The following is a 25,954-nucleotide window of genomic DNA, read 5'->3' as shown; positions in this document are numbered from 1 at the left end:
GAGTTTATTTTTCTGTATGGTGTTAGGTAGTGTTCTAATTTCATTCTTTCACAGGTAGCTGTCCAGTTTTCCCAGCACCACTTATTGGAGAGGCTGTCTTTCTCCATTGTATGTTCTTGCCTCCTTTGTCATAGATTAGATGACCATATGTGGTGTGTTTATCTCTAGGCTTTCTATCCTCTACCATTGATCTATATTTCTGTTTTTGTGCCAATACCACACTGTCTTGATTACTGTAGCTTTGTAGTATAGCCTGAAGTCAGCGAGCCTGATTCTTCCAGCTCTATTTTTTTCTCAAGATTGATTTGGCTATTTGGGGTCTTTTGTGTTTCCATACGAATTGTAAAATTTTTTGTTGTAATTCTATAAAGAATGCCATTGGTAATTTGACAGGGATTGCATTGAATCTGTATATTGCTTTGGGTAGCATAGTCATTTTCACAATAATGATTGTATATTTCTCCATCTGTTTATGTCATCTTTGATTTCTTTCATCAGTGTAAGTTTTCTGAGTACAGGTCTTTTATCTCCTTAGGTAGGTTTATTCCTAGGTATTTTATTCTTTTTGTTGCGATGGTAAATGGGATTGTTTCCTTAATTTCTCTTTCTGATTTTTCATTGTTAGTGTATAGGAATGCCAGAGATTTGTGTGCATTAATTTTGTATCCTGCAACCTTACCAAATTCATTGATAAGTTCTAGTAGTTTTCTGGTGGCATCTTCAGGATTTTCTATGTATATTCTATAGGAATTCTCTGTATTATTTTTTAAAACTTTATGTGACTCTATAATCATCTCAAAGTTTTTAAAACTCTATATAAGTGCTTCCTGTTCCCACTACACCCTTATTGTGTGTAATGTGCACCGTTTACACTGCAGAGCATGGCAAACATGCGTATGACATTTGAATATTTTAAAGTAGGAAACGCCCTAAAACCAAAGGTTTTCAGTATGACTCAACTAAAGTGAAACCCAAGGTTACTTTTCATTTAGTGTGATAGCAAAAATCAATACTTTGAGCACACACCTTCCCTCCTACAACTTTCTATTTATACATATTCCAATATTAATTAAAATATATCTCCCCAACTTTGCCAAATTTCTAGGAGGTTTTGCTTGTTTTTATAAAGGCAGAACAGGAATCCCAAAACTAACTTTAAAATCGATGAGATTATTTGATTAAGAAAAAAAATTTGTAATAAATGATTCAGAATAAAAAGGCATATGGGTTCATTATTAAGCCTACTCAAAAACAAAGAAACTTCCAATAATTTTACATAAAAAGTCCAAGATCTGGGGCTTCCCTGGTGGCGCAGTGGTTAAGAATCTGCCTGCCAATGCAGGGGACACAGGTTTGAGCCCTGGCCCAGGAAGATCCCACATGCTGCGGAGCAACTAAGCCCATGAGCCACAACTACCAAAGCCTGCGCGCCTAGAGCCCATGCTCCACAGCAAGAGAAGCCACCGCGATGAGAAGCCCGCACATCGCAACAAAGAGTAGCCCCCGCTCGCTGCAACTAGAGAAAGCTCGTGCGCAGCAGCACAGCAGCAAAGACTCAACACAGCCAAAAAAAAATGTAAAAATAAAGTCCAAGACCAGGTTTTTTCAGAGCAAAGTCACCAGGTTAAGATTTCTCTCTCGCCTCCACTCTGAGTTCTATCAAGACTGCAGGGTGTGCAGCACTCTCCTGGGACACCCGCTGCTGGACCACAGAGCCCTAGACCATTGCTGGAGGCCCTCCGGAGAATGGGGGGCGGGGAGGCAGCGTCCCTGTTTTTCTACTTTACACACTAGGCTAAAATAAAATGCGAGAACCTGGCAGCCCTGCCCCCCAGCCTCCTGCACACGTGTAGCCAGAGGCCCCTCCGTCTCTCTTCCTCAGGACCTTCCAGACCCACCACCTCAGTTTTAGCAGGTCCAACTGCTCAAAGTCAGTGTGGTTTATTGACAGCAGCCTCTGTCTGTGGGCAGAGGCCATCAGGACCAGGTGGGACACAGCTCCCGGGACAGCCCACCCTAGGGGCCGGCCGTCTACCCAGCTGAACCCAGACCCTAAAGGGGGGAGGGTGGCTGACCTGGTATGGGAGCTCCAGGCAGGAATTCCAGAGCGAGCCGCTTGGATGGGGCAGGATCAGGGTTAGCGGGTGCAGGGCCTCTGGAAAAAGGAAAGCAGGAGGGTTGTTTGCAGTATCTCTTCCTGATGCCACCAGAACTTCCAGGCCAGGCACAAAACGGGAAACAAAGGGGGGAACTTGTGGAAAGATCCAAGGAAGCAAAGAAACCCCCAGTGGAAGCGATCTACCTCAATGTAATCTGTGGAGGAGTTTACCTGAAAAGCCTATTTTACACTTTAACAAGTTAGATGACATAAAGTCTATTTCTTAAAAGATAAAGCACTTATAAGCACTTACAATACAATTTATGGTTCACTTCTAATCAGTAAAATGGGAGAATGAGTTAAAAAAAGGGGGAGAGGAATGAAAGAAGAAAATTCTTACGGACAATAAAGAGTTTTAAAGTATTTAATGTTAATTAAACTGTACAAAAACCCAGTATTCCGTTAATAATCCAATCACTGAGACACTGTCTTTTCAACAATTTATATTATAAAAGAAATTTGGGACCAGTAAGACAGTATGCCGCTCTGGCCGAAAAAATGATCAGAAAAACGTATAAAAAGGCTGTGAACTCAGTTACGTTATTCGCCATCCGGTTCCCCCGGCCAGCCATGGGGTGCCGGGCGCACACAGCGCAGCCCGAGGGGAGCGCAGACCCAGGACGGAATGAGGCCTGGCGCTTTGGGAAAACAGGCCCTTCGACGGTTACACTCTAGGAACAACATTTACAGAGCGGATCCTTGCATCTTCCCACCCTCAGGAAAGCGCTAGAGTCATTCACGGGATACTTGTCCCCGTGACAGGCAGCGACCCTCCACGAGGCCCCCCTCCTCGTAGCGGCTCCCCGGAGCTGGATGACGGGCTGTCCCCGAATCACGCGGAAACTCGGGGCTCACGTCGTGCGTCCTTTTCCCAGGGGACCTGGAACCTGGCGGGGCCGCCTGACACCTGGACGACACCGTGAACGGGGACCACGGGTGAGGTCCGACGGGAACCAGGGAGCGGCTCGCAGAGCCAGGACCCCCAGGGGCTCGTGGAGCGGCGGCTCCTCCGCAGATCTGACCCGAGGATCAGGCACCGGGAGAGTGTAGACTGTCCAACCGAGTGGCCCGCGGTGTCTGAAGCCTCGCCAGCTCCCGCCCGCACCCCCATCGGCCCTCCCCGCAACCCCGGGGCCGCCGCCAGGTGCGGGGTCCGGTAAAGGGTGCTCAGGTGCAGCACCGCTCTCGGCGCAAAGCCCGGAGGAGGAGAGAGCGGGCGGGGGCTGAGTGAGGCCGAGAGGACGGAACCTCGGGAGAAGGCGGAGAGACCCCTGGAAAGGAGGAGGGGAGACCTCTAGGGAGAGGAAGGAGAGACCAGACACCGCCCCCCAGGGAGGGGGAGAAGACATCCTCGGGAAGGGGAGACCCCCGGAGAGGGGAGACCCGGGAGGGGGATGGGAGACCAGACTCCCGGGGAGGGGGAGAAGGAACCCCCAGGAAGAGTAGACCTTGGGAGGAGAGACCCCGAGGGGAGACCAGACCCCGGGGAGGAGAAGAACTAACACCCACGGGAAGGGGAGACCCCAGGGGAAGGGAGGGGAGGAGAGGGAAGCCCCGAGGGCCGCACTTCAGGCCGGACCCGGGGCCCCGCGCCGAACGCTCACCTAGACGTTCCGGCCGCGCCGCGTCCCGGGCCCGACTTTCCAGAGGGGAAGACCTTATCCGGCTTATCCGCATCCCTTTCCGGGAGGCGGGGCCGCCCCCGGGGCGGGGACGAGGACGGGGACGAGGTCGGGCACGGGGAGGGCCCAGGAGGCCCGCAGTGCTCTCTCGAACGCCCTCTGAGCCGACGCGGCTCAAAGGCAGTCGCGGCCCCTTTAAGGAGGCGGGGTGTGGGTTTCCGTCCACCCCAGGGCGGCGCGGTGCACGCCGGGAGTCGGAGGCGCCGCGGGGCCTGCATCCCGGCGGCCCCGGGCGGCGCAGTGCACGCCGGGAATTGGAGTCCCGCCGGCCCGGCCTGACCTGTTGCTGCCTCCCTGGGCGGGTGTCCCGGGGGCTGAGGACAGGGACGGGGATGGCGCGGCCGGGCCGGGGCGCCTGCGCAGACGGCCAGGGCCGGCGACAAGCTGGGGAGCGCGGGGAGTATGGTAGGTGGCCCGCGGCTCGCCTTCCTCTCGGCTGCTCCCGGGCATCCGGGACTGGGGGGCGGCGAGGCGCTGCTGGGGCCGAGGGTTGGGGTCGGAGGTCGTGGGTCGGGGACTGGCGGTCGGGGCCCAGGGCCGGGCGCGGAGTCCTTAAGCGCGGCGGGGAGCACGCAGGTGGGACCGGACCGGTGACCCAAGTGCGGCGGTGCTGCTTGACGAGACGGAGGCACAGAGCGGGCCGGGGACTCCGAGCACTGCCTCCTCGGGAGCGCGAGCAGCCGGGTGACCCCGGAGGGAGGACGTTCCGGGCAGGCGGGCGTCCTGCCGGGAGATGCGGTGGACCGGATCGCGCCTGAGCCTTGCCGGTGGTTCAGAGCGGCCGGAACGTGGACTTCAGGGTCGAGAATGGCAGGGCTCCCGAGCAGGGTCTCGTGTTCCCCGCCGAGGAGGGCAGAGTCTCCCAGGAGAGAGCGGGAGCCTGGAAGGTCTTTGAGAAGGAGGGGTGTGTGCGAAGCGATCGCCTTTTGTCCGGAGAACAGGACTTGGATGGGAGGGGGTCAGGACTGCGGGTCGGGGAGGCCAGCTAGGAAGCGGCGGTAATAGCTCGGTAAGAAGAGAAGACTTGAACGAAGACTGTCGGTAGGAACAAGGGGCATGAGAGGAGGGAAGGGTGGGGAATTTCACAGAGCCGTTCAGAAAAGGAGCTAAAGGAGAGGAAGGGCTGTGCAGGCCTGGCTGGGGCGTCTGAGCAGACGGTCATGGTATTGACCAAACTAGGGATTGTAGAAGGAAGCGCAGGTTTGTACGGAAAGATGATGCTGTGAGGAGGGGGAGATAGCGGGATCTAGTTGGTTAGAGACGTAGATCTGGAGACCAGGAGAGGGCGGGCTTTCTGGAAACGTACAGTTACTTTGAAACGTCGTGGAAACCATGGTAGTTGAAGGGTTTCAGTGTTCATTCAGTACATTCAGTGGCTTCTGCGTGCAAGCGAGGTGGTGTGCAAGGTGCCGGGGCTTCGACACTGAGCAAGCAGACGTGGGTTTGGTACTGATGGAGACGATGTCCCAGCAGGAGAGACGGGCACTGAACACGCAGCTACATTATTATAGCTGGGATAAGTGCCAGGGAGAGGCACCGGTTCCAGGCACCCGCAGGGTGGGGTGTGGGGCGTCAGATGCCCAGCCAGTGAAGGCTTGACCGCGGCAGCACGGTGTGAGCTGAGCTGAACTCTCGAGAATGAGTGGGAGTGGGGCAGCCAGATGTGCGCGGCGCACGTGTGGGGTGGGAGGGACAGGAATGGGAAGAGGGCCCCGCGGAGCGCAGAGAGCCAGGGAGCAGCCGCGGCGGGAGGCTGTGATGGGCACTCATCTGGTGACAGGGAGGAATGGCAGCCTTTGTCCTCGTGGTAGTGGGAGGCCGGGGAGAGGCTTTCAGGCCGGAGAGAGGTGGTCCAGGAGGAATGTGCCAGGAAGAGGGGAGGCGTGAGAACCAACCTTCTGGATGGGAAGAGCAGGCAAGAAAGCAGATGGAGAAGCGCCGGTCAGAGGAACGTGAGGGCTCGAGAAGGTCGTCCCCGCCTGCTGTACCTGAAACCATCAAGGCGACTGAACTGATGGCACGAACTGGGTCAGTGTGGTTGCCCTGGCAGCCCCTTGTAAGTTGACCCTAAGAGGAGATTTTGTTGTATTCAGTGTCTCTGGAAGGACATTTTAAGGATAACATTTTCGTTTTGTATGTGGTCAGTTTTGGTGCCCAGATCACATGGGTGATTTTTTACAAGGTCACAATTAAAATGTTTGAGACTTTTTCCAGAGGTAGAGAATTTATCTGATGTTTTTCCTGGATTGTCCAGATTTTTTTTTTTTTTTTTGCTGTACGTGGGCCTCTCACTGCTGTGCCCTCTCCCGTTGCGGAGCACAGGCTCCGGACGCGCAGGCTCAGCGGCCATGGCTCACGGGCCCAGCCGCTCCGCAGCATGTGGGATCTTCCCGGACCGGGGCGCGAACCCGCGTCCCCTGCATCGGCAGACGGACTCTCAACCACTGCGCCACCAGGGAAGCCCATGGGTCCCTTTTTTTACAAATTGCAACTTGAAGCTCTTTGTCCCTTTTGGGCATGAAGCACATATAGTCTTTAGATTTAGCTCTTGGTGGTTGTTCTAATCACCGTAGGGGTAACATTGAATCATTGGAACCTTACTGACCATCCCCTCCCCTTTCATCCTGGCCAGAGACCTGCTCTGGGCTCGGCTTGGACCCACGGCTGCGGTTGCTCATGCAGAACCGGCACCTTTGTGCCACTTCGCGGTTCCAGGGGGTAGGATCTGTCTTGGGATAGACAGGTCCTGCCACCTGGAATAGATTGATCATCTGCACTCCCCCCACTTTGTAACTCACGCGGTGACAATTCAGAGCGCTCTGGGTGGCCTGGGGCCACGTGCTCCTCCTGCCTCCCTCCTCCTAGGCTTCCCGGAAAGCGCTCCCCGTTATACTGTCGTGTGGCCGCTTGGTCGCGGTTTAGGAGGGGCTGCGGGAGGCTGCTGTCAGGAGAGGGACCTCGAGATGGGACCTCTCCTGGTCTCCAGGTGCTGGGCGGCGTCTCCTTGGCGGGGATCTGCCGACTGCATGGTTGTCACCTGAGCAACCGTTGCTCTGTTGGCTCATCTTGGAGAGCCTCAGGGTGCTAAGGTGGATTCTTTTGAGGTGGAATCACGTAACATAAAGTTAACTCTTTCGAAGTGTACAGTCCAGTGGTGCGTAGGACCTTCACCGCGTTGCGCTACCGCTGCCTGTGTCTAGTTCCAGAACACTTCCATCCCCCGAAGGAAGGCCCACACCTGTCGGCAGTCCCTCCCACGCCTGCCTCCCCAGCCCTGGCCGCGCCGCCCGCCTCCGTCTCAGGACTTGCCTGTGCTGCACGTTTCACGCGAATGGAACCTCACAGCGTGTGACCGTTTGTGTCCGACTTCCTTTGCTCAGCATAATGTTTTCGAGGCCCACCCACATCGTAGCATATATCAGTACTCCATGATTTTTTGTGGCTGAATTTCATTGTATGTATGTACCGCATTCTGCCTTCACAAGCCTGACAGAATGTTAAAATCTAGCATTGACCGCGGTTTCCGTAGTGAACATGTCATGGGTCTTCTGAACGGTGCACCATTTTGGGGTCGAACACCTGTCACTGTCTTAAGGTGTCTGAGGTAAGCCTTGGCTTTGCCCACCTCCCTTGGGGAAGCCATCGGTGTCATCAAAGATGCCAGCATTGTCTTTTGTCAGTTTACTGTCAAAGCCTTTGGCATCTGACCGCACTGAGCAAAATTTAATCTTCCCAGAGAACAGAACCTTGAACTCTTTGGTTTTTCTCAAAGGCTCAATTTCAGGAAATAAGGTAGAGAATATGCACTCTACGTGTGCCCCTGGAACCCGGACTGTAGGCTGCAGTCGCTGGGTAGCTGCGGGTTTGTAAATGCAGCCGCGTGGAGCACAGTTCGCCCACCTGTCTGCGCGGTGCTCTCACTGCGGCAGAGACCAGCACCTCCTGACCTAGCTCCGGGGTTCTTAGCCCGAGTTCCACCTTCCCCCAGCCTCTGAGAAGCCAGGATGGTCCTAAAAGGTCCATGAAAACCCTGCATTTCTGTGCCAAACCATATGCCCACGTGTGTACCGCATACGTTTTCCAGGAGAAAGGATCCATGCTGTCATCAGATTCCAGAAGGGACCCAGGACCCCAAATGATCAACAGTCATTGTTCTAAGTAGCCAAAATATTAATTCCCTGGGTTACTCTAGATCAGTGTTTCTCAAACTTCTAAGTCCCAGGCCCCCTATACACTTTAAAAAATTATTGGGATTGTAGCCATTGGTATTTACCATATTAGAAATTAAAATGGAAAGTTTAAAAATATCTGTGTTTAAAAATAACAATAGTAAACCCGTTATATATTCACATTACATTTTTGCAAACATCTTTAATCAAAGTTAGGTTCTCCAATCCTCTGTGTTCAGTCTGTTGTGATGTCGCCGGTCAGGCAGCCTCTGGAAGCCTCTGCTGTGCCCCAGTGAGAGTGAGAAAGTGGGTAACGGCTGGAGGCACTTGGAGATACTCTTGTGACCGTGGAACCCCTGAAAGGTCTTAGGCCCCTGGTGTCCCCAGCCACACTTGGAGAGCAGTGTGTGTGGACTGCAGTGGCGTAACTTCTGCTCAGTTGTCCCCTGCTCTTCTGGCACCAGCAGGCACTGAGGGAGGCCTTAGCAAAAAGCGTTGCAAGCTTGCTCTGCTGTTCACTGGTGGCATTTGGTGAGGAGCTGGTCTGGTACAAAGGGGACATTTCATGTCTCCAATTCCTTCCAGTCTCAGCGCCAGGAGGGGCCACTGGGCCACTGGTGGGTCTTTAAATCTTATGAAAATAGATTTTCCTAACTAATCCTCTTTTCTTCTTTACGTTGGCAACTGAGAAGCTCAGAGCCTAATTTTCAGCTCACTTTCAACTCATATATATGGTGTGCGTGTCTGTGTCTTATCTCTGGCTTTCTTATTTTCCTTATTTCCTCTGCTTGATTTCCTCATCTACAGTTTGTTTTCCAGTTACATATTTCTGTAAATTATAATTTATTCTGTGTGCTTCTATAAACTCATCTTTTTTTTGAACAAGACTGAGTATAAATCATTTTAAGTAAAACTTTTCCCCTTATCATATTATTGTGTAAAGTGTCTTTTAAAGTATTAGCACCCAGTAGACCACAGAGTCTGTTTTGATTTACAGAAATTAATGAATGACTGTCATTTCTGCTGTTGTTTTCATCAGGCTACCTTGGATAAATAAAACCTTAACCATCCGATACCTGGAAACATGAAAATGCTATTCGGTTTCATTATATGCTATATATAGTACTGTTACATGGCGGTTTTGTTATTTACTACCTACCGACAGCCTCTGCCCTGTCTTTCCGTCTTATTTCTGTCTCATGTACACAGTCGTTCTCATTATTAGTATCATCTTCATTTAACCATAACAGGCTTTTTGCGCCTGCTTCTGGAACTTGTATAAGTTATTTTTCACACAATTCTTTGTTATGTGTGTGTTTGTTTTCATCAGCGTTCTGCTAATTTTAAACGGAGAAAAACTTAAAATAATGATGTTTCCAACCATGAGGTCCTCCTCCTGGCCATTAGGGCCTGAAATTAATTGAAGCCAAGGAGGACCCCCAGGTGGGCAGTGGTGATGTGGTCAGGCCTCGGGTTAGCCGCATTTCATCAGAGGGTACATATGTGTTATAAAGAGGAATTTCACTGAGACTTAGAAAAAAATTAACATCCTACTTCTTGCAAAGTGAACCAGATAGAGATCAAAATGTATTTTGTATAAAACATTGATTCTTCTAATTCGGGGGAGATGAGACTTTGTATATTTGTTACTGTGTAGATGCTGTCGTTTGAATTTTCAGAAGGCTGTGCAGTCTTTTTAACTGATGAAAAACAAGGCTTTGTCTTCCTGTAATTCTGAAGTGAAGTCCGGTCACCCAAGGAAAAGTTAAGTCCAGTTACAATATAGGAGTTAGTGATAGAGCTGAAACAGCTCTCTGGACTGGCCTCATTGGCTTTCCTGCTTCTTTTGTTTCCCACAGCATAAGCTTAAATCATCTCAGAAGGACGAGGTTCTCCAGCTCGCGGCACTCAGGCTGGTGAGAGAACTGCCATCCGGCGCTCAGCCCAAAGTGAGTGGAAACTGGACGCGCCACAGACAGCTTCTTCCAGAACCTGGCCTCGTTCCACAAGGACTCCATGCGAACCTCCGTGGACAGGAAGACGCTGGAGCCGCTGTATAACTGGTACAAAGGGAGGGGCGCAGTGGCGAGTGCGTGCGTCTCCAGGGAGCAGGGTGACTGTGCCGGAGTCTCCGTGCTGCGTCCCAGGGCCCCCGACGTGCATTCCCTTCCCGTGCAGATGTTCAGCTGCACAAAAGTCTGAGGACTGATGAGCAGCGAGCCCTCCTGCACGTGGCCTGCGCGGAGGCTCGTGTGCCCACAGTCGGCTGCGCACGGTCACTGCTCGGAGGCTTGGTGTCCAGGCCAGGTGGCTACACTCGTTAAGACAGTACTTCTCCCCAGCACTTGCACGTAGGCAGGGATACGTGGTGAGAAGGCCATTCCAGAACGATACCGACTCGTAAGAGTAATTCTGACGCGAGGGTACAGGTATCCTGCCCTTAACACCGTGTGCTGGTGTTGGAGCCCTGGAACAGCTCCAGCTGCAGAAGCTTCTGGAAAAACTCTTGGCAAAAAAACCTGTGTGTTGTCAGCTGGGGACAGTTGTTATTTTCATTGAAATTGGCACTTAGAATGGAGCTTTCCCTATCAAAATGCAGTCATGCGGCAAAAATAAGTCTGCGTGATGAGTCTGTGCAGATCCAGGCTGCTCAGCAGGCTCTAGATTCCACATCAAATGTCAGGTCTGTGCTGTAATGGGAGAGGCGGCAACGATTCAAGAGCTGATTTTTTTTTTTTCTAGCAGTTTCTAAGGTTAATCTTATCTTTCCAAAACTTAAAAAATAAAATCCCTCATTTAAACAAGTATTAACACAAACAGAGTAACTCCCTTGGCTTTAAGTTCTTGTTTATTTATTATTTTCATTTTTCACTTTTGAAAATACTGTGTATAATCTGTCTATCTAGATCCAAAAAATCAATTGAAAATTGCATTCCATTAAAAAAAAAAATCTTGGTTCAGAAACATGTTCTGTGGTTTAAAAAACAGATTTGTACTTGTTGTAGTTCTCCAAAAATGAACATTGTTTTCAGTGTGCTTTAAATTTTTTTGGCTAAGTTAATTACTGAGCTAATTTTGTAAGTCATATGCTATGCAGATTCTAAAAGTTATTCAGATATGTGCAGCTGCCTTTGGAAAAATATTTTTATGTGAAAATTATCTTTAGTCTTTAAGCTTCATCCCTTATCATTTAATTTTATTCATGCAATTCTAGTCATTTAAAGTAGACATATGGTACAGTCATTTTGGCCCCTAAACATAGATGTATAGTTCAAAGCCAATTGACAAATAGAACAACTGTTGTTACACAATGTATACAAATGAATGAGTGCTTCCAGACTACTTTAAAGCATTCTAAATTATTATATGTGAAGTTTATCAGGACGGTTATTAGGTGAGGGCATCGTAGACCCATTTTTCTGTTATCCTGAAGGTCTGTTGTGTTAGGAGCGCAGGCTTGAGTCAGGAGGTGTGTGGGAACCTCTGTCCTATGAGCCCACAGCGGCAGGTTCTCACGGACACAGGAGCGTAGAGTTGGAAGGGTCTGTGATTTTGCTCATTTAAGGTAGGTCAGCAGTTCTTCTTTGGTAACAACATATGTATATATAAACGTGGCGTTGAGCACGTAAGAGTTCGATCTCGTGTGATGGAAGAAGAGTTTGTTGCACTTAACCTTCCTTTGCGGGAAGGTGCCGCGGGCCTGCTTCTCCCACCTTCTACGGCAGCAGGTGGTCTGTCATTGTGATGCCGGTTAGGAGACACAGGCTGAGGTCACAGGACCTCGCTTGGTGAGGCCTTGCTGATTCTTTTGATGGATTTCACGGTTTGATTTTCCCATGGAGAAATGCTAAGTTCCTTAATTTTATGTCTAAACTAGAAATTGCCGGGGGGGGGGATGGGGGGGCAGGGGGAGCCTGAATTTCTAGGCTGTTAAACGTGGATGCAGAAACTAAACAACTGAAGAATGAGTATTGTGCAGTAGTGTTAGCACTGTAGCAAATGAAATCACTTTTAAAAGAAAATCATCTTTCTTTTGCTTTGACAAGGTGGTGATAAAAACTTAAAATATTTTGAATGCTTTACAGTGTTTTTCATAGCAGTTTGCCTTTGGGCAAGGTAAAATTCTGTAAACTTGAAATTTTATTTTACTTTAGGGAGATTAATTAACTTTTTCTTAATGATGAAGTCTTCAAAGAAGTTTCAATGATTTTCCCCACCCCAAAAACCCAGGAACCTAGATTTTAAAAATAAAGAGTATTTTCTGGATAAATCATTATTTATTGCTATGTCTTTCACATATGGTAGAAAATTGCAGTGCATTGATTGATGTATTTGAAACACACTTGCCAAAACTATGTAGTAGAGGTATGATTCTTACCACCCATTTTAGTAATGCTTTTCAAAATATCCAAATTTTTAACTTGTTTTCCCCTTAACTTTAACTACAGACCCACAAGATGAAAATAAAATTGGAATTGATGGAATTCAGAAGTTTTGTGATGATTTAAGCCTAGATTTAAGCCTAGTATCACCGTTTTGGGTATAGTGTGGAAATTCAGGGCCGCGACTCTATGTGAATTTAGCAAAAAGAATTTGTAGATGGCATGACAGAGCTTGGGTAAGTAAATTGGTCTCAGTTTAAACTTTTTCAGAAAGGAAAGTTCTTTCAACATTAATCATGTTTCAGCAACCTGTAAACTTCGTATCAATTTATGTCCCTTGAATAGTTTACAAATTTCTGATGCATTTGTACTGTTAAACCTTTGGTTTTCTTTTAAATTCCAGCTAAAGTTTTGTTCAGTGTTTTTATTCAGATTAATTTCTTTTGCAACACTTTCTCCTTTTAATTTTTTTCCTTCCAGTTTTGAATTGACGGTAGACATCCAGGTGTTTTTGCTGGTTTGTTTTCAGCCATTTAATTTATCTCATAATACTGTGTGCTCCATGTATAATTTGTTGTGTTGCTGTATTAAGCATTAATAAAATGTCATTCTGTCTTTTTGCTTGTAACACCTCCCTGTTCTACCTACAGGGTTGGGATAAAAGCTTCATCCATACCGTAACGTGTTTCTGACTTGCTGGATGAGTCGGAGAGGTAAATGAAAGTACATAAACTTCTTCTAATCACTGAGCTTATTACTGTTTCAGGAGGTGTGTAAAAGCTGACTTGCTGCTACTCTGATAGCTCAGTGTTGACAACCTAAACTCACTTATTTTTAGCCCCGGAAGGAGCTCAAAAGCCTTAGGTAAACATGTTGTGAGGCTGTGCTGACAGCGTGCTTGTTTTCACTAAACCCATGTGTCTGTTGTGACGTTAAACTCTATGAGACTTTATTTCTAATATCGCACCACATTCCTGGTATTGAATAAAACCAACCAAACGAAAGGTATCATTGTAACAATTTGTAACAGCATATGTGTTCCGTGTTCTTTTCACCTAGGAAAGCCTAGATGAGTTACCAGTAGTTTTAGAATAGGAAAGACCTCTTAAAGAAGCGTTCCCTTGGCATTGGACTACAGGTTGTCCCGCCTGTTAAAGTCTCCCCAAAATGGGACATTTTGGAAAGAAGTGCTTCTTATAGAGACGGTTGATGGCATTTCTTAGACGTTGTCTAGAAATACGCTGTACAAGTAAAAATTTTTTTTTTTTTTTTTGGCAGTAGGCGGGCCTCTCACTGCTGTGACCTCTCCCGTCGCGGAGCACAGGCTCCAGACGCGCAGGCTCAGCGGCCATGGCTCACGGGCCCAGCCGCTCCGCGGCATGTGGGATCCTCCCGGACCAGGGCACGAACCCACGTCCCCTGCATCGGCAGGCGGGCTCTCAACCACTGCGCCACCAGGGAAGCCCACAAGTAAAATTTTTAACTTCCTATTATCCTATAAAGTATCATAACTTAAAAAGTATATTTTAAAGATTTTGAGAGTGAATCTTCCCAAAATGTTTTAGATCATCTCACGCCCTCTTACCTGGAGTACACAGAACATAACTTTAGCTTACAAGTTAATGATGGTTGGTGGACTGCTCTCTCTACACCTCAAAGAGCAGTTAAAGGTGAAACTATTTTTCAAAATATTAAACAAAAGTATTATGAATGTATTAGTGAGCTATATTGTGGAGATAACCTTGTTTTTAGAGATGTGAAGGACTTTGCTTCTAGTCTGAACAGCACTAACCTCTAGGAACGCTTTGGCTTTTGTGTCTGCTCTGCTGTGATTTCTCCACGTGTCTTCCTGCCTGCTAACTCCTGACTGGTTAGAACACCTGCCTTTAACAGTTAATTCTACATCCTTTCTTGGGGCTGCAGGATTCTTAGGTAAACTGAGTAAACTTTATGAAATACCTTGACATCTTTTTAAAGACAAAACACTGTCTGTGTGGATCTTCTCTCTTGTGTTCCGTGGGTCTTTTTATCTGTCTTTAACCCAACACCACATATTCTTAATTGCTGTAGCCTTAGAGTAAGTCTTGAAATGAATTAGTGAAGTCTTACTACTTTGTTCATCTACTGCAAGATTGTTAGTCAGCTTTTATTATTTCAATGGGGGAAAAAAGAGCCTTGTCAACAAATGATGCCAAAGCAACTGGGTAAAGGTGAAAAAACTTAACCTCGGTCCCTCTTTCACATCATACATAAAAATTAATTGGGGCTAGATTGTAGACCTGTACAAGATACTGACAACCGTAAAGTTTGAGACAAAACATTAAGAGACTATCTTTGTAACCTTGGGTTAAGCAACACTTTTTCAGGGAAGACATAAAATGCACTAGCCATAAGGAAAAAATTGATAAACCGGACTCCATCAAAGTTAAAAACTTCTGCTTATCAAAAGATGCTTTTAGGAGAATGAAAAGGGTAAAACAGTGGGAAAATATTTGTTCGCTCTTTGTATATGTTATAATGACTATAAAAACAGTAGGAGAATTATAATTTATATATAATTCCTAAATAAGAGAGCAAGGAGTAAAGTTATTTTAAAATTCAATCCAAAAGAATCCAAGAAAAAAAAAAAGCACACAAGGAAAATTAGTTTATGGCAGGACAAATAGCACATGATAAAATGGAGGATTTAAGCCTGAAAATGTCAGCATTTACATAATTATATTAAGTGTAAGTGACTTAAATGTTAGATGGATTGTTTAAAATCAACTACCGTGGGGCTTCCCTGGTGGTGCAGTGGATAAGAATCTGCCTGCCAATGCAGGGGACATGGGTTTGATCCCTGGTCCGGGAAGATCCCACATGCCTCGGAGCAACTAAGCCCGTGCACCACAACTACTGAGCCTGCGCTCTAGAGCCCGCGAGCCACAACTACTGAAGCCCACGTGCCACAACTACTGAAGCCCACATGCCTAGAGCCCGTGCTCCGCAACAATAGAAGCCACCGCAATGAGAAGCCTGCACACCGAAACGAATAGTAGCCCCTGCTTGCTGCAACTAGAGAAAGCCCACGCGCAGCAACGAAAACCCAATGCAGCCAAAAATAAATAAATAAAATTTAAAAAATTTTTTTAAAAAGTCAACTATCATGTGTACTGTCTACAGTAGATACAACTAAGACATAAGGGCACAGAACAATTTGAAGGACAGAAGCTGATACATTATGCAAACATTAACCAAAAAAAGGCTGACGTGGCTGTTAATATTAAACTTTGAAGCAAATAGTAATTCTAGAGATAATGAAGGGCATATCCTTTTCTTTCTTTTTTTTTTTTTTTGAAAAAATAAAAGGTGCTTTATTCAGGAAGCCAGCAACCTGGGAAGATGGTGGACTAGTGTCCTCAGACCATCTCCAAGTTGCTGGTTAGGGAACAAAGATTTTAAAAGGGAGTCTCAGGTGTATACAGGCTGGGAGGGGGGGCTACATGCAGAACAGCACAGTCAGCTCCAATAATCATCTCAGACTGGTCCTGCAATGGTCTGGTCAGCATCATCTCCATGGTTTTATGCACAATTAATCTTCTATTCCAGGGTGGGTCTGCTTCCACCTTCTTAAGGCCCTGGAATTCTGTGTTCCTGGTCATTTTCAGCTGTGGATGCACATCCCCTGAGTTCTCAGTTCCCCCAACTCCAGCCCAAGGCAGGCAGAGCAGGATGGTATTTAGCAACGGGTATCACATTTCCAGAAGACCTCACATCATGTCTCAACTAGAGACATGTTCACAAAGAGGAACCAACCAGTATATACATGGAGGAGACAACAAGGAGGGGAAAGTTATGTGTTAATGAATTAAAGAGCAGAGGAAAGGGGGAAGGAAGGAAGGAAGGAGGAAGGAAGGGGAGAAGGAAGGAAGGAGGGAAGGAAGCAAGGAGGGAGGGAAAGAAGGAAGGAGGGAGGGATGGAGGAAAGAAGGAGAAGCAGGAGAGGAAGGGAGGGAGGGAGGGGGAATCTGAAGGACATTTCTTAATGATAAAAGTTTTATTTCACCAAGAGGGTAATAGTTTATTTAAAGCAGAAGTTAACACTCTAAAGAGAAAGAGACAAACTACAAGCAAAGTGGGGAATTCTCACATCTTACCAACTGGTAGAATAAGTAGATGAAAAATCAGTAAGGAAATAGAAGATTTGGAAAAGGAGATAGAACTTTTCCCTTGATGTTGAAGAATACATATTCTTTTCAAAAAGACATAGAACATTTATAAACATTGACCATAAACTGGGCCGTAAAGTAAGTTGAACAAATTTCAAAGACTTGAAATGATACAGAGCATGTTTTCTGACCACAATAGAATTAAACGAGGAATATAACAAAAAGATAGATTGAAATAAGTGTGGATATTACACCTCTGAATAACCCTTGGGTTGAGAAAAGTTACAGTGGAAATTAGAAAGTATTTTGAATGATAAAACACTGCATATGAAAACTTGCAGGATTCAGCTTCTTAAATGCATATTTTAGAAAGAAAAGTTGAAAATCAGTAAGGAAAGCATCCATCTTAACAAGCAGAGAAAAGAGCAGGAGGTTAAGAGTGTTGACAGAAGGAATTAATTTTTTTAAACAGGCAGTCATTTCATGAAATTTTTTAAAAGTTGTACGTAGAAAGGATTTGTAAAGCCAAAAGCTTGTTATGTGAACACTTACAAAGTAATGAATAACAAATAACCAATATAGAATGAAAGGGGGACATCACTATAGACCCTACAGATTAAAGGATGAGAGTATTATGAACAACTTTATGTTAGTAAATTTGAAAACCTGAATGAAATAGAGATGTTCTTTTAAAAATGACAACTTACTGAAATGGACACATGAAGAAATAGTTCCATAACTCTTACAGAGTCTAAACCCATAATTTAAAATCTTTTCAAAGAGAAAACTCTTGGCCAGAATTGGTTCACTGGCACATCCTACCAAGCTTCTAATAAAGAGAATAGCACCAATTTCACACCACCTCTTCCAGAGAATAGTATAGGAAGAAACACTCCACAATATGTTCTGAGGCCAGCACAACCTAGATAATAAGGCCTAGAGAGGACATTTTGAGAATGGAAAATTATAGGCCACTCCCAGTCATAAGAATCAAAAGATGCTTATGATGAACTAAGACCCAAAAATCCTAAACAAATTTTCAGCAAAATAAATTAAGCCCCCAAAACAAATCAACCAAAACACCAGGCTAATTTGTCATGACAATGTTTGTTGTAGTCCAGGAATGCGAGATCTTTTTAACATTACAAAGTTGATCAATGTAATTGATCACAGTAACAGAAAAGTGAGGGGGTGGATATTAGAGCATAACATGGGACTTTTCAAGCTCCAGTAATTAAGAGTACATGACATTGGGGGCCAGATTAGGTGAATAGGCCAGTGGAGCAGAATGGAGAGCCCAGAAACATCCGTGTTTACAGGAAGACTTGATTTATGGGAAAGGTGGCCCTTTGGAGAAGCGGAGAAGGGACAGCTTTTCAGCAGATGGTCCTGGGAGAATGGTCTGGTCGTATGGAAAAAATGCATCTTGATCTCTGCCTCACACCGTACATGAAAGTCAGTTCAGGTGGGTTGTAGATCTCAGTGTGAAAGGCCGAAGGCAGAAACCTTTAGAAAATACTGGAGGAGAATATCCTTATGGCCGTGCAGTAGGACAGGTTGTAAAACGCATGAAAAATCACTGTAGAGAAGACTGTAGAGTGTGCTACGCTAAAATAAGAACTTCTGACCAAGAAACAGCATCGAGAAGTGAAGAGGCTTCCACGTGAGGGGTGGGAGCCATGAGATACTCAACTGACAAAGGCCTGTGTCCCTGATACGTAGAGAATTCCCACAGAACAACAAGAAAAAGATAACCTAACTGAGAATGGGCAAGAGACCTGACCAAGGCCTTCACGAAAGATGCATTCCATATGGCCAGTGAAAGTACAAGCAGGCACTCAGCCTCATTCATGGCAGTGTGCACATGAGAAGACACAGCTCACTCTTCCAGGACGGCTCCAGACAACTCACTCTTCCAGGACAGCTCCAGAGCGGCGCTGGTGGGCAGTCAGCGTGGAGAACTGTTTAACAAGACTCATGAAATCATGGGTGGGTGTCTGCCGCAACACATTCACTTGTGTGCCGGGATACATGTCCAGAAACCATTTAACAACATTCTTTGTGACCAGAAAACAAGGAACAGCCCAAACATTTACCGTCAGCAGCGCATAGAAGTTATAAAATATGAATACGGTGGAGTGCTGCGTGACAGTCTCAATTCATTACCTAATTGAAAGTTTAAAAATTTACTTTCTTTCTGCATGAATAATTTCGAAGAAATTCAGTATGAGGGTACGGAGCATTTTGAAACACTTTGGCAATACGGAGCCTAGTACGTTTAGCCTCTATTTTAAACAGATCTGCCGTAGCATGAGGCAGCACAAAAGGTGAAATTTATAGTTTATCCTGTAATTCCTTTACTGAGAAGAAAACATTGTCTTATTTATTTTTATGCCTATAGACACTTAAATAACATGTTTATAAAAAAATCATTGACTAGGGACTTCCCTGGTGGCGCACTGGTTAAGAATCCTCCTGCCAATGCTAGAGGACACGGGTTCGAGCCCTGGTCCAGGAAGATCCCACATGCCATGGAGCAACTAAGCCCGTGCGCCACATCTACTGAGCCTGCGCTCTAGAGCCCGCGAGCCACAACTACTGAAGCCCGCGTGCCTAGAGCCTGTGCTCCGCAGCAAGAAAAGCCACCGCAACGAGAAGCCCATGCACCGCAGCAAAGATTAGTCCCCACTCACTGCAACTAGAGAAAAGCCCGCATGCAGCAATGAAGACCCAACGCAGCCAAAAATAAATAAATAAATAAATATATTTTAAAAATCATTCACTAGAGAATTAGAGCAGTTACTGATTTTGTTTCTTTGCTTCGTGAGACTAACTGAAGGAATATAAAATGGTTAGATGCCTGAACATTTCACATACATTTTATTTTATAAGGTTTTCTGAGGGCTTTTTTAACAAAAATAAAGCAAGATGAGGAATTTTACGGCTGCGAACCCCAAATGGAACAATTGATTTTACAATTTCCAAAGTATATTACATGGTCTGTCCTCTGAAGGGTTAAATATAAATTAAAGAGATTGATACAAGTGTTCCTATAATTCCTAGAAAAAGCATGGACAGCAGTGGAAAGGGGTAATCAAAAAAAAAAAAAACCCACAGATGAACCCTTCCTTTCCTTCAGGTTTCTGTGTCTGCTTATGTGTGTGTGAAGATGTGCATGTGCTGTATTGTTTTGTGTGTGATGGTTCCTTAGCCTGTGCTTAACTGATAGGCTAAAAGAGGAGATCATTAAAGCTCCTTGACCCTGTGTTTTGAGGTAAGAAGCTTAGCATGGTTTTATACTGGCTAGAGTCTGCAATCAGTTGGCTTTGAAAAATCATAATTTTTGAGGAAGTAAAGTTTCATGATTATTAGCTAATTTTTACATTGGCCCAAAGACCCTTTTTTGACAGAAGGAACATCTTTATGATCTAATTCTAAAGGGAGTACCTTCTAAACATTTTCTTACTCGGGAGGTAGGATTTTAAGAGGTTATTGGAAAGAATATAGGTGCTGTGAAGGTTCCTTTTATGGTCACTGGAGTAGCTTTTATTCTTGATTTCAGCTCTCAAGTTCTGTAATTTTGAGTTTTGTTGTTCTGCAAATGGCCAAGTCCATCAGGACAGCACTCGGCGTGTTTATGTAAGTGATGCTAGGTCTCTGAAAATGCACACTTCTACTTTAGTTGTGTGGTTTGCAAACATACAAATCGGGAACTTTATAAGAAGGGTTTCTAGGACCAAACGAACCTAAAAGTAACTAGATTTAATATCTGCCAAAAATCTTATTTTTCTTTCTTCCCCAGGTTTACCTCCATTTCTCAGTGTGACACTTTTCATCATTAAGATGCGTTGAGTATAGATTTCCTAAGTGATAAGGATGCAGACTTAGCAGGACGGGACTAATCATCTAGGCGTAAATGCCGAGGGCCCCGTAGGTAAGGTCCAGCCAGCCTTCCCTTCTACCAGCTCCTGCAATTTCCTGACCATTGCTTTCTTTCTGATTAAGACTCCAGGTTATTTCAGACTGAGAACATCTCATGCACTTTAAACACACAGGGAACAGAGGCATTTTATTTAAAGTTGGCTGCTACTCATAGATTCTTTTGCTCATCCAGTGTTAATGATTGACCCTGGAAAGCTCAGGTCAGAGCTCCAGCTTTAATAGTTTTTTGTCCAGGTGGGACCAAACCAGATTTAGGTAAAAATCTGAAAAGTGATTAGCTGAGTATTTTGCATTTAAAGGAATTTGTTACCTTAAATGTTTACTCATCAGCTTTTCACATTAATCTAACTGGTGTGCACCCGTAAGCATTATTGCAGTATGACTGTTTGGTCATCCGACAGTGATGAGTGCTCGCAGACATGGTTAAATGCTGTCAGCTTTAGGAAGTAACCTTCTCAGCCCCTTGACGTACTTGTGTATCAATCATATAGAAAGAAATCAGTACTAACCTTGCAGTGAGCAGAGAATGAGTCTGTATTCCAAGCACGGTGGGTCGGGGAGCATCCTCTACTGCAGCCCTGAAACGGCGTTCATGTGGCATTAAGACACCATTTTATGATCGAGCCCCACAGCGTCGCGTTCATGTGGCATTAAGACACCATCTTATGATCGAGCCCCACAGTGTCGGTCTGTATAGAAGTTGTGAGATCATCGCTACCTTCCAGCCAAGGAAAAATGAAAACTGAGGACGTTGACTTTGAGTAGTGACCAGATAAACATGCTTAATTGTCTTGACTTTAAATTCCAAGTCTTTTTTTTTTAAGCTTGTTGGGTTTTTTAAATAAATTTATTTATTTACTTTTGGCTGCGTTGGGTCTTCATTGCTGCGCACGGGCTTTCTCTAGGTGTGGCGAGTGGGGGCTACTCTTCATTGTGGTGCGTGGGCTTCTCATCAGGTGGCTTCTCTTGTTGTGGAGCACGGGCTCCAGGAATGCAGGCTTCAGTAGTTGTGACATGTGGGCTTGGTAGTTGTGGCTCGTGGACTCTAGAGCACAGGCTCAGTAGTTGTGGTGCATGGGCTTAGTTGCTCCAAGGCACGTGGGATCTTCCCGGACCAGGGCTCAAACCCGTGTCCCCTGCATTGGCAGGCAGATTCTTAACCACTGCGCCACTAGGGAAGTCCCAAGAAGTTCCGAGTCTTTATAGTACTTATATGATCGACTTTTGAATCAGATTCTGTTTTAGTTCTTAAGTGGCAAGGCAGGTCTATTTGGAAAGCACTGTGTCCCTTCCTTTCTAAATGAGTTTTTAACTTGTAGTTCATCACTTAGAAAGTGCATTGGGCTATTTTTTAAAAATAAATGATATGTGTTAATAGTATCCAGGTCGGTTCAGCTTTCAAGAAAGCCCAATACATAAGAAAATGAGAGTCTTTGAAATGGTTTAATTAGGGGATGCTTACTTACATGTCCAAATAACATAGTACACAAATCCTTTTTTTTTTTTTTTTTTTTTTGGCTGTGCTGTGTGGCTTGTGGGATCTTAGTTCCCTGACCAGGAATTGAACCTGGGCCACCGCAGTGAAAGTGTCAAGTCCTAACCACTGGACCGCCAGGGAATTCGCAACAAATCCTTTTTAAAAGACATTTCCCCGGAGTTACAAAATTAGATTACACACAACTTCAGGAACACTTCTGAACGCATTAGCCCTCGTGTCACTTCTAGGTGAGGTTGCTGATGGTTATTGAGTAAGTGAACACCAGCGCGCTGAGAAGTGGTCACTGTGCAGCGGAAAAAGAAACTGGGATTCACTAATGCTCTTTCCCTTTTTTCGCCAGACTTAGAAATGGCCGTCGCGTATTGGAATTTGGTATTCTCCGGAAGGCTTAAGTTTTTAGATCTTTGGAACATCCTTTTGTTGGTAAGTGGCTTTCTGCTTGCCGGGGCCCCGCGGGAGGGCTCAGTGGGTGCGGTGGCCTCCGTACTAACTGAGGGCCTGACCGCGGGCACTGTGGGGCCAGGGCCTCGCGCAGAAGTCACCAAGCAGCAGACCCGCGGCCACGCTCTGCCACCAGCTGAAAGCGGCGCCCAGGGGCTCCGCCCCGGCTGCTCCGAGGCCGCGTCCTCTGGACTGCCCACCAGCGGGCCCCCCCACCAGCTGTGTTCACAGGCTGGGGCCACCCCGGATGTCCTGTGCATCGCTCGGGAGGAGTGGGGGCTCAGCTGGCCCCGGGGGGGCGGGTCCTTCGGGCCGGGGTCTCGGCTGCGGCTGCGGGGAGCGTGCAGGGTGTGGGCCGCCCTGACCTCGGGCGGTGGCCGTGCTGTCCTGCTCAGGCCCCGCTGCGTGCGAGGAGCAGCCCTTCCACCGGGTGGCGGGGTGGGGGCTGTGTGGGAAAGCCCTCCTGGAGCAGCCTGGGAAGGACCCCAGAACGCCACGCGGCAGAGGGACACAGGGCTCACGTGGGACGGCAGGTGCAGAAGAGCACACTGTGCTGGTCACGCGCGTGTTCTGAGGTGTGAGACGAGCTGGCGAGCCGTCTGTGAACCGTGTGCCTGTGACGTGTGCAGACGGGCCCACAGCGGCACCTGCTGCCTTATGAGCTGGGAGCCTCTGGGAGATAAAGGGGAGGCCGGGCCGGGGCCGGGGCTTCCCCTTGAGCTGCGGGCGGGTATCCTGCACGTGTTCGCTGCACCTGAAGTACCGAGGAACTACCGAGGCATTTCCGGAAAAGTGTCCCATACCACTTCAAAGAACTCCCCGGTATTTAGGAAAATAAATGTATCAAAATGCTACTTGCCCGCCCTGTTTCTGAATTGGTTTGGGGCTTAGGTGAAGAGATTAAAAGTGCTGCCTCTTGATTTGAAGTAAGTTTATAATTTTTGTATTTTTAAAGTTTTATTTCAATTTGTGTCTAAATAAGTCTGCTTTCTACATCTGCACATTGGCGTTATGTAGCGCTCAGCGTTTACCCAAAGCGCTATTATTAGTTTAACTTCTGACAATATTGTTCCGGTACTTATTCCTTATCAAATTCTGTTCTGAGATAGCCAGGCCAGTAGAACTCCTGAGAGCTAAGTCTGTACCGTAAGTCTGGTGGCTTTTTTCTCTTGTGTATTAGAAGCATCGCAAAAGATCAATCCCAAGAAACACTTGGAACCTTCTGCTAGATTTTGGAAATACGATTGCAGATGACGTGTCCAGCTAAGATGAAGAAGGTACGAGAAGTAGTCGGAACTCAGGCGATGGCCAGAGGCACTGACGCGGGCGCGCACGTCTCTGCCCCCGGACCACGGGTCAGTGATGGCAGCGCAGGCCCCGGGGCGGACAGCACCTGCTGACTCCTGGCCCGACCCCGTCCGGAGACGGGGGTGGTGATCATAGTGACTAGTAGTCACTTTATTATGTCTTGTAAATCACACAAAAGAAAATACAGCTTCATATTTAGGTAAAGTCAGGAAGACAGTTGTCCGAGCTAAGCCATTTCAGAGTGGACGTGCAGAGGCCCTGAGGCAGACCTCAAGCAGGACAGTCACTGGGGCCCGCTGCCCCGCGTGTGGCTGCAGCGGCTGTTCCGTCGCACGGCCGAAGCTCACGGAAGACCGCAGCCTCCATTTGCTCACCTGAGCACGACCACGCCTGCTGCGGCCCCCACCCCAAACATTTCAGAACTCGGGGAGCGTTTGCCTGCCTGCTGAGCTGTGGGCGCTGCCCCGTTAGGGAAGGATGCCCACCCCCCGGCCCCGCCCACCGTCGGCTCCCTCTGCCCGACCAGGAGGTGACTGTGTACATTCCCGGCGGGGTCAAGGGTGGGCGGTCCTCACAGGGCCGGCTCCACACAAGCACACCAGCACTTGCCAACCCTGGTCTGGCTAGAGCAGAAGAGGGTCACTTTAGCCAATTCTTTAAGTGGAGCACAGGCTATAGAAAGTTAAAATCATTTGAGTTCTTGAAATACAAAAGTTGGATTGTGAAAAAATACTTTGAATGTAAAAATACTGCTCTAAGTCGTTGATTTTTTTAAAAAATCTATTTGCTCTCCTTCAGGAGTGGGGCCTGTTCTTATAGATGATTTCGTAGAATGTGCACGGCCAGTGGTCACGGGTGGTTAAGGCAGCCCTCTCTAGGCAGAAGATCGAGATGGATTAAGGGGAAAAGGGAGCTGTCCTGCAGGAGACACTGGCCAGCCATGCCCGTTGCCCATTTTGGAAGTCATCCTGACGAGTCGTGAGACTGGAGACCCTCTCCTGCTGCTTAGAGAAGACGCCGCTGACTGTGGACGCCGCACGGAGACCCTCTGAGCTCGCTGCTGGGGCGCCCAGAGACCCAATCATAAGAGACCTCCGCATGATTTCCGCGTTTACGGAGGAGCTGGGGCCTGTCTGCAGGCTGCAGGGTGGCTGTTGATCATGACCCAAAGCGAGGCTGTGCTCACCACACTCGCTGATTTGTCCGTAACCACCCCGAGAAACTCCAAGTCAGGCTGCTGGAAACGTGCCCCAAAGAGGACGCGTGTCGTGGATGCTGGCGGTTTTGAACTTGGTGCCAGGGTTAAGATTTATATTTTTTGAATCATCAAGTGTCTGGATTTATCAGCTCTATTTTCATTTCACTTTTCTCTGGATGCTCATCTGGGAATCATTTTACAGGTTAACGCACCGTTGCAGTTTGCACAGCGATGGTGTCATCGTGATTCCAGAAAAGTGTTCTTTTAAATTGCCTGCAAGTCAGTGGGTCTGCTTTACTTATGATAACGTCAGCTGAGCTTCCTAAGAAGCGTCATAAAGTATGCTTTTAAAAAATGTAGTTAAGGGCTTCCCTGGTGGCACAGTGGTTGAGAGTCCGCCTGCCGATGCAGGGGACGCGGGTTCGTGCCCCGGTCTGGGAAGATCCCACATGCCGCGAAGCGGCTGGGCCCGTGAGCCATGGCCGCTGAGCCTGCGCGTCCGGAGCCTGCGCTCCGCGACGGGAGAGGCCACGACAGTGAGAGGCCCACGTACCGCAAAAAAAAAAAGTATCTAAAAGGACATTTTTCCATGAAAATTTATTTCTTTCATGATAAATTATAGATTTAAACATCAGCGTTCTCTCCTTTCAGCCGTCTGTAATATGAGTACTGTTCACCCACCCGCCCTCCTACGGTTGTCACACTTGGGAGGCAAAATACACATTGTTGTCCCAAAACCCCACACCGGAAGCCGCGTCACGTGCAGGTGGACATGTGTGTCCGCGTCTCGTTGCCCGGCCTCCTGTGCCCCCTGTCGGGGGGACGCTGTCCAGAACCGCTGTGTGGACCCCACCTCGTACTGGGAACGATCTTCACGCCACAGGCGTGCTCGCTGCCCAGCCCGCAACCCCGTTTGTGAGACAGATAAATCGGGGTGATTTCACAGGAGAGGGGAATTCACTCAGATTTCCAGAAAGTGTGCCTAAAATGTGTGGTTGGTTTGGCGTTCAAACATGTGACCCACTCAG

General features: G+C 47.2%; 2 protein-coding genes across 23 annotated transcripts in view; one reads left to right on the top strand and one right to left on the bottom strand.

Moving 5' to 3' along the window:
• Positions 1-3,956, bottom strand: part of TMCO3 (transmembrane and coiled-coil domains 3) — a 31,184-nt gene extending 27,228 nt beyond the window's left edge. For 6 of the 10 annotated variants that reach the window (XM_033843816.2, XM_033843819.2, XM_033843818.2 and 3 more), the window contains exons 1-2: positions 3,763-3,820; positions 2,076-2,155 (exon numbers count right to left, since the gene is read on the bottom strand). Coding sequence is in view for 1 of the 10 variants with exons in the window: in XM_033843822.2 (XP_033699713.1) it covers positions 2,076-2,155; positions 3,763-3,835 (153 nt within the window). In the remaining 9 variants the exon portion in view is untranslated. Of the gene's footprint in view, positions 1-2,075; positions 3,738-3,762 lie in introns of those variants that run through there. The other 4 variants (XM_033843822.2, XM_033843815.2, XM_073795456.1 and 1 more) reach the window with 4 other exon arrangements.
• A 110-nt stretch (positions 3,957-4,066) lies between these two features.
• Positions 4,067-25,954, top strand: part of ADPRHL1 (ADP-ribosylhydrolase like 1) — a 46,590-nt gene continuing 24,702 nt past the window's right edge. The window contains exons 1-6 of one of the 13 annotated variants that reach the window (XR_012327816.1): positions 4,067-4,245; positions 9,869-12,908; positions 13,042-13,104; positions 22,320-22,402; positions 23,601-23,697; positions 24,527-25,560. The gene's annotated coding sequence lies outside the window, so the exon portion shown is untranslated. The other 12 variants (XR_012327815.1, XR_012327819.1, XR_012327818.1 and 9 more) reach the window with 12 other exon arrangements.

Source organism: Tursiops truncatus, chromosome 18 (assembly GCF_011762595.2).
Source record: "Tursiops truncatus isolate mTurTru1 chromosome 18, mTurTru1.mat.Y, whole genome shotgun sequence".
In the NCBI taxonomy this organism is placed as follows: Eukaryota; Metazoa; Chordata; class Mammalia; order Artiodactyla; family Delphinidae; genus Tursiops; species Tursiops truncatus.
Note: the sequence above shows the minus strand (reverse complement) of the source record. Positions and strands in the feature narration are given on the sequence as shown.